This window comes from Acipenser ruthenus, chromosome 29, assembly GCF_902713425.1.
Source record: "Acipenser ruthenus chromosome 29, fAciRut3.2 maternal haplotype, whole genome shotgun sequence".
In the NCBI taxonomy this organism is placed as follows: Eukaryota; Metazoa; Chordata; class Actinopteri; order Acipenseriformes; family Acipenseridae; genus Acipenser; species Acipenser ruthenus.
In genome coordinates, this window is record NC_081217.1 from 5344540 (window position 1) to 5357124 (window position 12585).

Here is a 12585-nt window from a genome sequence, read left to right on the forward strand (position 1 = left end):
ACTGGGGCTTATCAGTGTCATTGACATACTGAGAGCACTGAAGCTGTTTAATGTTTTTCTACATTTGTCAACTATTTATCAATCAATAACCAACCAATCAAACCAGGGTCCAGTAATTAGTAGTTTGTTAGTTAATGCAGAGAAACATTAAAGTGATGATCAGATGTGAATACACAGAGGTTTCAAATGATGATGTTTTTCAACATTTCTGACATTTGCTGGTAATTGATGCAAAGACTGAAGAGATCTAGGAGATAAATAATATGAATAGAAGTAGATAGATAGATAGATAGATAGATAGATAGATAGATAGATAGATAGATAGATAGATAGATAGAAAGCCCTTAACTATAACTTGCTGTGAATAAATCCAATCAATTTACATTTTTTTTGACAAATACATCTTTATTTTCATTTACAACATTTGTAAACAGCTTGTCGCAGTGCCAATAAATAATAAGAACCCAAAGCAATCTTTTAAATCTCTCGATTTATAGATATATACAGTATATATGTATCTCTTACAAACAAAGCATATATGCAACCAGAATGCAGACCTTGCATTACACAAGAAACCACAGCGTAGCCTGGTGATCCACTTGTACAATCAGAGTTGTGCAATTAAATCTGTACCCCACAGCACTGCAGTGATGAGAACTGGACAGATTGTATATACATTGGAATCCCTTTATTATGCATGTAATACTGTTAATGGTCTTACTGGTGAGTTTGTCACAATGGCAGGTGGTAACTGGAGAGGGCTGGTCTACGTGGTGCATTTTAAATACCTCTGGAGGGCTGGGCTTCAGTTGAGTAGATGGGGCTCTGGGAAATAACAGCACAATTCAGCACAACTGGTATTGGTAACTGGCACTGAACAGCCTCAATCTCAACCCCACAAAGGATTGCCATAACATTGTCAATAGGGTCTAAGGGTCACCATAAATTCTTATTTTAAGCAACATATATTATAAATAAATACATGAACACCAGTGACCAATACTATATTGTCTAAAAAGCACCTCCATGGTGATCAGGTCTCATTTCCCCTGAAATATTCTCAGCGACACTTTCAACTGGGAGTTAGCATCTGCTGTTGTTCAATAGAATCAGCTTGTCATCTTCATCTCCATTTTCAATGGCACACATATTGTCTTTGTGGTTCTCTTTAAACTTTTGAATCCCCAAAACCTTCATTCCGTTTCTTGACTGCACAAACTAGAAAACAGATTGTTGTGTTCAGTGGGGATTTAAATCCCCATGTTAATTTGAAAAACCCAGATCACCCACACCCAGAGCAACCCAAGTCAACATCCTTTTGAAGACATACACTATCGCCACCTTCTGGACACTGAAGGACATAACTGAATAACATTTTTTTTTTCTTTCAAAAAACATCTGCCTCCTTATTTATAACACAATCTTGAATATTTTAAATTGAATATTTCAGCCTGATCAATGATGTAGTGCAGTCTTTTAGTTAGATATCATCAATATACTGTTTCTATGCACCCTCAAAACCGCAGCATATCTGACAGCCCAATTCTCGACAATAATATTGGCACTAGTTGAAAAAAACAAGAGAATATCTGTGATAAATCAAATACTGAAATGGAACAGCGTCTTTGCTGTTTTTGTTCTGCAGTTATAGATACACCTTCTTTGATCTGATAAACAATAACACCATAATGCACATGAGTTGTCCGTGAGCAGTTATTAATGTATCTTACAACATTTGTGAGATTGGGAGGTAAGTACAGAATCCACCCCAAATCCACACCGGTTTTATCAAACCGAGACATGGTCCATAGCTCTCAGTGCCTGGCCAGCCCACCTGGTTAGCTCTTAACTAATCCCTCAGTTACTTTCTCATCTCTACAGACTCCTAGAGGATTTCCTGCCAGTGTCGGCAGGTGGTGTGGCTCTCAGGCAGCCCGTTAAAGAGCCGCGTGGAGTTGCTGAATTCCTTGTTCCGCAGTGCCTCCTTCTGGACTACTGGCCGCTTGCAGCAGCATAGTTGGGCACACAGACACCGTCGGCAGTGAGCAGCATCGCGGCACAGGAACTTGCGGAAGTTGGGTTTGAAGAGAAGGTAGACCACAGGGTTGTAGAGGGTTGAGGACTTGGCCAAGATGGCAGCGATGGCAAACGCCGTAGGTGGAACCCGCGTGGCGTCTCCGAAAGCCGCCCACATTGCCACCACCGCATACGGGCTCCAGGCCACCAGGAATCCAATACATACCACAATTGAGAGCTGGAAGAGAAGGAGGGCGCTATCAGTTGCCTACAGTCAATCCTGATTATTCATTTGTTTATAATGGCACACTGTAGTTTCAGATTCAGAACTGGAACTCTCGCCTATTGTTCTGCTTCATGTAAAGCTGTTGCCTCAGCCTCCTTACCTTGATGATGAGCTTGTGGGCATTGCTGGTCTTGGTCTGAGGGGAGATGTGCTGCTGGACAGCCTGTCGTGAACCCCGCACAGTCAGCAGGATGAAGGTGTAGGAGGTGAAGATGATGGTGCAGGGCACAACGTAGCAGAAGGCGAAGAGCGACACAATATAGGTCATGGCAGACAGCTCACTGTTAGGCGCCTGCCAGTTGATGCAGCACGCTGTGCCATACGGCTCTGGCCCGTAATGACCCCACTTTGCCAAGGGAGCTCCTGCAAAGATCAAGGCGTAACACCACACACCCGCCACCAGGAGGCAGGCATGGGCTGACGAGAACTTGTTACCTGTCAGTGAGGGAACGCACAAAAAAAAAAGAGTGGACAAGCTGAATACATTCTGGAACATCTATAAACTGACAGCAAAACATCCAGGAAAGCTATCAGGCAAAGCAATATGCATTTAACTCTGTGCAAAGTGTTCATAAATAACGCAGCCAACAGTCCTAAACAGAGTGTCGTGGGAGTTCATGGAAATTAAACCTGCAAGGCAGCGAGACTATTAGAAAAAGCTCTCTCTCTCTCCCTCTCTCCCTCTCTCTCAATGTGAATGATTCATTTTGCTCAGTCCAAGGTGCACCACATTGAATCTGAATAACTGAACACTTCTGGGTAATGACACAGCCCTACTAAAACTTAAAATTCTCTTTTTGACGTTAAAATTATCTTTTTGAAGTAGTGCAATTTCCCCTCGCGGGAACATACTAATGAAGTTCATTTTCGATTAATTCAGCGTCAGAGCTCACCAGAATGAACTCTACATTTCATGAATACAAAGCATGATCCCAATTAGATGCCCAGTTTTTTCTAAAGATATCCTACTGCACCGCTAATTTCCCTGATTGTATTAATTTCATAGCAGGGCAATGTTTACTGTACAATAGAGGTCGCAAATAATAGCACAGTCTATGAAACAAGTTCAAATCAGTTGTGTGGTGGCTGTCATATGGCATTAAACAGTGCATATGTTTCATTCTTTTTTCTTTTCTAGTGCTGCTTTGATATGGAAGATTCAAAAGGGAGACATTTCCTTTAATCCTAAAACTGTTTATGACTCACCCTTCTGCTGGTGCAAATTAAGAGCAGCTAACACTTCATGGTAGACGAACATTTGTGACAACCAGTGGTACCCTCTCTGCCATTTGAGATTTATTGCCAAATCTGGCGAATAGGTACAGTAGATGAGAGGTTATTAGACTGAGCTACAGCCTGAGGGCAGAAAGGAACTCTCAAAGTCAGAAACCTTGTAGACAATGCAGGATCTAAGTGTGAGTGCTGGGTGCTCCAGCAAGTGTCACGTCTGGGTTGGTTGTACCACTACCTACCGTAGGATGGGTAGCACACTTTGAGGCAGCAAACAGAGGAGAGCACAGTGAGGTTGGTAAGGCTACACAGTCCAAAGAGAACACCACAGAAAGCGTAGTATTGGCAGGCCACATCATCAAACAGCCACCTGCAGACAGAACGGCATAGCCAGTCAGTGCCTTGGTAGGGGGACTGCTGGGAATAACATTCAACTGTCTTAATACTGCAACTAAAAGAATACTGGGAGCAGGATGCAGCTTATTAGTAACTTCAAAAACTTAGAATTGTAAGGGAAAAATGGTAGAAAGTCAAGTAGACAAACAGGTGCCTTTTTCAGTGTAACTCGCTTCTGTAAAAAGAGAAGCAAAGGACACCAGCACCCCTCACAGAGTTAATAAGTTACCTATAGGACATGGTCACTTTTTAAACCCCGCTACCTGTGTGAGAAGGCGGAAGGGATAGCCAGTGGGAAGAGGGTCAAGGTCATTCCAAGGTCACTTAGAGACATGTTGATGATGAAGAACTCTGCTGGCTTCAGGGAGGACTTCTTGCGATACGCCACAAAGAGCAGGACACAGTTTCCGAGCAGAGAGAGAACACCTGCAGGTGGAATGAGACAGCAAGATATATCCGTGTCATTACGGGCCAGTATTTCACAAGACGACGCATTTGCTCCTTCCCTTCAGCATAAGAACATTCTCATCCTGTTTTGCAGCTGATCTTTTGTTCTTTTCCAGAATGTATTTATTTATTGTTAAAATATTTACAAGAACAAAAACACAGAACTGAAGTTTAATTTCCAGTTTTGTTCTCCTCGATAGGACCCTATACTAATAAGAAATCAGAATTGAAAGCCTTGGTTATCGCTTTTGTAATGTCAGCTGTAACTATCGGGTTAAAGTTCAGTTGTCACCTGGTGAGGGGGCGTTGCTTACCGAACACGGAATAGATTGTCCCCATGATCACGTCGTTCTCCCTGGACATGGTGGAAACAAACAAGGCTGTTTCTGAGGCATTTCTCATCTGGAGACAGAGAGAGAGAGAGAGAGAGAGAGAGAGAGAGAGAGAGAGAGAGAGAGAGAGAGAGAGAGAGAGAGAGAGAGAGACTGGCAGTCAGCACAGGCTGTGTGTTTAATTTAGAAGCATAATAATGTTTTCAATATGACCTAGCACTTCTATGCAATGTAAAGTACTGGCCTGATTTTAGCAGTGCTTGTTTTCACAAGTTGGAGCACTGGCCCCATAATGATGCAGTTGTGACTTCTAGAAAACAAAAAGCTAACAAACTGTACACTGTGTCAATTGTGAATCAGTAAATTTGATGTGTTGTCTCATTTTATTGAACCACGCTAGTCAAGCTTTTGAATATTGATTCAAGAGAAGTTTCATTGTGATGTGAACTACAGCTGTCCCTACTGAACCTCTTTATTGTCTAGGAGACATTTGTAGTCAAGAACATTTGTAAATAAAGATGTAATCACATGAACACCAAATGGAAAGGTTTTCCTTTCAAAATACACAGTATAATGAGTACATATATTGCCCCCCTTTACCAAGTGTACCAATCTACAGCATAGATATACATATTGTTTTTAGCAAAGACAACATGACATCATTATGCCATTACATAATACCAATGATACCAATAAAAAAGTCATCAACATAAAGCTATTTAGCTGACTTGCAGACGAGTTTAATTGGTGATTCAATACATACCAAGGTCTCTTTATAAGGCATTTAGATCAGTTATTAGTTTTTAAATGATATGCAATACAGAGCAAATATGGAAAAGTATGATACATAAATAAATATTGCTCCCTTTTCAATCTGTTTATTGCAAGTAGGAATTTTTTAATTGTTTTAATTTTAAATAGCAATTCTAGACACTGCATTTTTTACATTAAACAAGTTAATTTAATTAAGCCTATAGCCATTCACAAAGCAACCTTTTAGACTGCACAGCACAATTTGTCGAAATATATTAGAATACGAAGGGATTACACTCCTCTGAACAGACAACGCAATGCTGCTTTCTGGTGCTTTACTTTCAGCGTTCATATAATATACATAATATTTAGCTACATAAGGGAGATGTAGGCAAGGGGGAAATAATACACATCTGGAGAAGTACTGCCATGAAAAAGGTTAGATTATTCATAATTTACTCTATACACACACACAGCATATGGGAATTAGTGGTGCCTATGGAAAGGGTTTATGGTTTTAGTACTGGTCCCATATAGATAGTATTATAACTGTCTTGGATCCTCCCATGATTGCAGTTTTGTAATTGTGGAAATACAAATTACAAATTGGGAATCTATCATTGCGACACCCTGCTAGCTACAAAGAAGAAGGGTTAGAGAAGAAGTGAGGTGAAATGTTTAAAGATCTCATTAGAGGTGCTATGCATCACCACACACACAAGCATCCTGCCAGCAACACAGGCGACATCTGCTTAGAGTGCCTCTGTGTTTCTGCACTGAACACAGTTCTGCACTAATGTCATATGAAGAGAAGCATGCCTGTAGCAGAACTGCTGATTCCACACCAGAGAAAGCACTTTTACAAAATGTCAGTAGTGGTGGTCTCCCGGCACGCACCGTAAACCGACTGCAGCTAGTTCAGAATTGGAAATAAGCAATACAAAATACTTCACCTACCCATGAACTATTAGAGACTGCTTTGCATATTACATTGGAACAGTGTGAAGAAAGTGGCATATTCTGATGAGAACAAACCTGGGTCCCCTGGTTTCAGGCTGTGCTAACTGAGTGACTAAACTGACGATTTATCTGTTATGTGTTTTCTATGAGACACCCCCAGAGCCTACCAATAACCAGATGGATTTTAATTTCCCCCAAGAGCTTTCAGATGATATTATTTCTATATGTATATATATATAAATTCCATAGCCAATTTTCTTTATTTCTATAAAATATGTTTTTTTATGACAGAACCCAGAGTACAAACAGCATAATTTTACAGAGATTGAGAATTTAAGTCACAGGGAGCAATGATACAGCAGTACATAGCTCAGTACAGAAGAAAGTGGTAAATTCAATGTGGAACAAATAACTAGTTTTACTGGAGTCTTGAAGATTTGCTCAGCGAAGATCTGAGCAGCAAAAACACGTCATTCTCTGGCTCTTGCTGTAACATACAAATGGGCTGAGTTACAATCCAATTTACCAGCTTTTAATTTTCTACAGTGACCTTCCTCTCTCCACCTAAACGTCTCGCTACCCAGTAAAACAGATTTCACCAAGCCCCAAGTCAATATATCCTCCTACTTATAAGTGACTCTGATCCTCTCTTAGGAGACCATCACAAATCATACACAGCATGTGACACACCAAAAAGAAAAATGTATTTAAGCTTGGATTGGTAATTAAGAGTTCTGTGCATCATTGCAGGTGGTGGGAAAGTACAGTAGCTCATCTTTCAAACCTGATCTCCTGCAAGCCCTCTTCTGTCACTTACTTTGACTTGTTGGCACATGTCTTACCCAGTCACATTCCCAATCACAGGGTTTTTAACTTTGTCTAAAAAAAACAACCCAAAAAAACAAAGCTAAATTGACATTTGAGCACAGCAAACTTACAGTTAGAGTGGAGGTTACCAGCACTGCAACTGGTTGCATCGTCGCATTATTGTAATAATTGCAACCTGAGAGCACGAGAAAAAGCTTCCATTAGCAATGGCTTGTTCTTGTGTGCTTAGTATAGAGTACCAGCACTTGGAATCAAGCAAGGTTTTTTTTAATATGATTTAGAAAGCATATTAACACAAAATATGTAACTTTGTTTATTTGCTTTTTTTCTTTAAAAAGTTGAAGCATACTGATTTCTTAATTCTGCACGAGTTTGCTAGGTACAAATAAATTCCAACAACTGGAACAGTTCCATTCTACACACAAAACATACACACTGTACACAGTTTTGTGGCAGAATTAATTCCTCATCACACTTCTTACTAGATTGTATAACAGCATATCTATCTGAAATATGTGTATGTAACAGACACAACCGTTTCCAGCATCCATGAGTAAACCACAGCAAGAAAATGCAATTAAACTCCTTTTGATATTTCGTCAAGCCTTTTAGCTTTCGCATTGGCATTGATAGGCACTGGTGCACTGATCCGCTTTGAGAGTGGGAAAGCTGAACGATATGGGTCTTAGAGCATACCAATAGACATCTCACCAGAATGAAATGTCAATTAAACTCCCCTTGGTTTCCTGACATGACTTTTAGATTGTTTTTAAACCTGTGGATCTGATTTATTTAGCAAAGTCGACCGCTGCACTGGCATACATAAGCACTGGTGCACTGAACAGTCTCAATACTGACAATGCGATAGACCTTGGAGCATAGCATTGAAAATATACCTGTCCCAGGTGATCTATTAAAGAGGATCATATTGTCTGTCCAACAGCACCAGGAGCTCTCATATTTCAGTGGTTGTTTTCATGGCACTCAGTGTACAGAAAAATAGCTTTAAAAATAAAACAGTCAGCCATCCAATTTCATGACCCCACTAAGATGCATTGAGAGTGTACTGGTACAGGTCGTCGTGAAGAACTCCCCTAGTGACTGATGAGATCAGATCAGAGCTCTTGTACAATGCCAGAGAATCTGCACACCCCTCCCTGTTCCATTTGGCTCCCAATGGACTCATTAATCTTTCTGCAAATCGGTAGTACTTGAATGGGTCCATAAACACATAAATAATGCATTGCAGAGATGCACCAGGGAGATAAATGCCATCAGTTTAATCGCTTTACTTTTTGGAGACGTTTCAAAGAATAGTAAAATGAGATTATCTTGCATGGTATTTCGTGTCCTCTCAGCTCGTTGCATCTTGTTTTACCAGAGGGTATCTCTGTCTGAAAGAGGTGCTCTGTGTGATTTTATTAATTTGGTCCCTCCATGTGAAGAACAGACTCCAGAATCAACAACTCACATCTAGAATGATTGCAAGTGCTGCAACAAGGAAGCGAGGGTAAACAGCAAGATGGCATTTGCAGCTATTAAAACGTTCATTCCAGTGTGACAGGATCCAGTACTAAAAGGGTTTCATTCCTTTCTTCCAGTGTGAGTTCTCATTTAATTTCAGCTCCTGCTATCACATAAACCCTCTTACATCCAGTCAGTTAAATCCCTTAACACAATACAGACTTAATCCCCATTAAGCAATTCATGGTTTGTCATGTATACCTTCACATGCTTGCCACACAGCCATTAATATTTATAAAACAGTTTCCTCAGATCAAGGGGAAAAAAGGTAGTAACAGAGAACCATCTTACAACAGAACTGGAGAGAAAGAGAGGCAAAACAGTCAATATGCACTTAGTGGGTTTTTAATTCGATACCCAGGATCAGAATGATCTTTAAAGGAAGCAGCTCTCTTTGTGTGTGATCCTCTTGGCTTCCCATTGTAAATGCAGGTGCCCTACAGTTTGAAAGCGAAAGTTTGGTTTTTTTTTGGTGGTGTATAATAGTTTGATGTATTGTTATTGTTTCAACCCCCAATCGACTGTTATCGATCTATGTGTTTGTATTTGCTATATTACTCACTAAGAACAAGGTTTTATTTACAGGAAGGCACTGGGCAGCAAGAGCAACACAAATCCAGTATTCTCACATACAACATAAATACAACTTAATAAGTGTACATGCAGCTTAACTCGGATGGTTTAGCTCTAAGTATAGTGGACAAAAAGGGTTTAAAAAAACACACATGATGTCATAAAATCTGGCTCAGCTGAAGGCATACTGATAATAACCTGTTTGTATACTAGTGAATTATTTCCATAGGCCAGTAGATATTATTACAAATTATTTCTATCTGATGGGAAATCCAATTCATTAAGAAAGTGACAGTAACCCTTTGTCTTGGTGAGGTCCGAAATTAAATGAGTTTAGTTGATGGATGAGTTTTAGTCCTCTTGTATTTGTTTGACAAATGCTTTGCCTTGGTACCAGTTCGGCTTCAGTGGTTCACTTCAGGTATTTTGGTAACTTTGTTGCTGGAAATAAATTGATGTAAAATGAGTTTTTGTTTCCAATTATTCCACCTACCACATAAAGCTTATGATTGCTTCTAATGTGAGGTGTAAGATAAATTGTGTTTGCAAATCAAGGGTGGACTGTCAGTACATGGGCCCATCAATTGTAACAGGCTCTGTTTGCTTTCTTTCCTCAAGTGTAGTTTTAGATTTAGAGAAGCAAATTTACTCCCCCTTCTAAACCTGCTTACCACAAGGTCAAACCAACTGACTGACATAAAAGGTCAAACCAATTTACTGACATAAATGTCTTTCTAGGCCAACATTTAAAGGTGCTTTATGTCAGTGGAAACCGGAGTCGCAGGTATACTCGGCAAGTGAATGGTCTAAAAGATCTTCCGCCCAACAGTAAACACAATACTGCATTTCATTGACCCCAGCTGTATATATTTCATATTGTATGTTCCCTGCTTACAGAATAGTAGGTAGAGGTAGTGGAATATTGAAGGTGAGGGAAAGGATGGGATGTGAAGTAGGGTCATTAATAAAGTGATCGTTTTAGTTGGGGTGAAGTGCTAAAAGTGTCATCTTGACGCAGGAAGAGGTCTTGAATTAAATTGATTGCTCTCATAGCTGTGCTGTGAAAACCTGGTGGAAATGATTTACCCAGTTGCTACGGATTCAATTAAGCACAATTACCTACATAAATGCACAATGTCCTGTTTGTTTTTTTCAGGTCAGTGGTTTTATGGGCGTGGGAAAATGATTCACAATTGAAATGTTATTGATCAATATTTATATTATGCCAATTCACTGTGTTAAATTGACATTAATGTGTGCGCGCCAATGATAATTCTCACAGACCTATTCATAATCATTGGTTAGTTTTTCAGGAGAACAGTTTGTTGTATAAATCTGTGCGTTTCCTAACCCCACCATTATGAAGACATATATGCATTCAGAAGTTATAAGCCTCACAAGATTTCAGAGAAACAGACATCCAAAAAAGAAAACAAACTTAACAGCATATGCCCTGCTGAGTAATCCGCAAGGTGCCTGGAATAGCCACGTTTATGATGGGGTTATTACAATGATTCTAAAGATGGGCAGCCGTTGGCAGTGATAATTCTGTATTGTTAGGGGTTTGCTAGCTGGATTGACTGTTTGCTGAAATAAATCCCTCTCTTGTTGTTTTCTGCTTGTTTTAGGAATTGCAAAGAGACGCTTAGAGCAGTGGACAGGTACATTTATATCGGTTTAGTGTATTATTTTGAATGGTCTTCCTCTGCCTGCTTGCTTGAGTCAGGGAATGGAAAGGACAGGGGAATTTGTATTTTTCTCCCATCCATAGTTTTTTTTTTATCTGTAACAATTCTGACAAGCTGCTTTTAATGATTCTCTGATCCCTGTAAGAGCAGTGAATTGAGTTCCTAACACCACTCAATTTAAATTGATTTAACTCATATGATCTTGACATACATACTGTACATACAATTCCATCTGCACTGTCAATGTGGTTACTGTGTTGAACATGGAACACTGAGCGCCAGTACTGTATGTGCTCAAACTAAAACATTTTAAAATTAAAATCACCTCAATGCCTTTTTAATTGCCTTTGCAAAAATATACAGCTGTGCGTTTTCAACACAGTTTACAATTAAACTAGAATTTAGAAATAATATATTAAAGTACACAGTATTTAAGAAGAAAAGGCCAATTATGGAATGAGTTCAGAATGACTAAACAAACTAAATATAAAGGCAAATGCACTCGCTCTGGAGGTCCTGGGTTAAAAAAAAGTACCCTAAAGTTGCATCACATAATTTGCCAAACCACAGTAGGTGTTTCTCTTGGATAGCCCATGACTTAATAACAGGTGTGTTGTTTCAGGTCAGAATTGGAATGCATTGGTAGAGCACTGTGGGGTTGCTTGGATAGAGCGATGCCATTTGTCCCTCATCTTTCAAGTGCATAAGAAATACATGAATTACATAAAAGCAAAACTTTAAAAAACATTTGTTCCTACCTTATTGGGAAGAGATGCCAATCCTTATACAAACTCATGGGTGGTAGATATGGTCCAGAATGTGCTTTCTTGCTCCTAAAAGTTGCAGTCATTTATTTTGTTTGCCCAAGAGTAAAAAAAAAAAAAAAACCCTGGTCACTTTCTTTTCATGTTTGAGCTCCCAGGTCCAAGTGGGATGGGAGAGGAGCAGGGAGGGATGAGTGAACTAGAGCTGGGAGAGGGAGAATCCGACAGTGAGAGAGACACAAGGCGAGCTGTCTCTCTCTCTCTCTCTCTCTCTCTCTCTCTCTCTCTCTCTCTCTCTCGTCTCGCTCTCTCTCTCTCTCTCTCTCTCTTTCTCTGATGAGAAGGGCTGCAGGTTCATCTTCGGGAGATCTGTTAACCCTCTCCCTTCATCCATCCTGGTTAGTCTGTATTTTGTCCAGGCCATGACTAAATTGATTGCCCCCTGAGCAATGCCTTTGATTTTTTTTCTCCCTTTCATTCTCTCTGCGTGTCAATTTGTAGCAGATTGTTTTCTCAGAGGGAGAGAAAATGAGAGGAGCGAGACAGAAAGAAAGTGAAAGGGTGATGGAGAAAGGGAGAGGGAAAAGGCAGTGGCACAGGCAGAAAAGAGTAGTAAAGCAGCAGGACATGCAATATGTGTAATTGTACATATAGCTGAACATTAAAAACCTTTATACACACTTATGCCATGATAAGGTATGCATTGTTTGGTCCTGAGGTTTTATGTGATGTGATGTTTAACATGGACAGTTGATGATTGTGCATTGCAAGCATGGAAGCATCTGCTA

At 39.9% G+C, this 12585-nt stretch overlaps 1 protein-coding gene across 1 annotated transcript; it reads right to left on the minus strand.

Moving 5' to 3' along the window:
- Nucleotides 1-398: 398 nt before the first annotated feature.
- On the minus strand, nucleotides 399-12007 carry LOC131702168 (opsin-5-like). The gene is made up of 6 exons (XM_059004390.1): nucleotides 11792-12007; nucleotides 4690-4777; nucleotides 4192-4354; nucleotides 3775-3902; nucleotides 2403-2737; nucleotides 399-2254 (listed from the first exon to the last, which is right to left on the minus strand). The coding sequence occupies exons 2-6, from the start codon at nucleotides 4775-4777 to the stop codon at nucleotides 1886-1888; spliced, it is 1083 nt and encodes a 360-aa protein (XP_058860373.1). The 5' UTR covers nucleotides 11792-12007; the 3' UTR covers nucleotides 399-1885.
- Between the last annotated feature and the right edge of the window lie 578 nt (nucleotides 12008-12585).

Excerpts from the sequence above, each read along its gene's own strand:
- LOC131702168 (XM_059004390.1), bottom strand. The coding sequence starts at position 4,777 with ATGAGAAATGCCTCAGAAACAGCCTTGTTTGTTTCCACCATGTCCAGG. Across the intron at positions 2,738-3,774 it reads AGTGTGCTACCCATCCTACG|GTAACAAGTTCTCGTCAGCC; the intron begins GTAGGTAGTGGT and ends CCTCACTGACAG. Across the intron at positions 2,255-2,402 it reads CCCACAAGCTCATCATCAAG|CTCTCAATTGTGGTATGTAT; the intron begins GTAAGGAGGCTG and ends CTTCTCTTCCAG.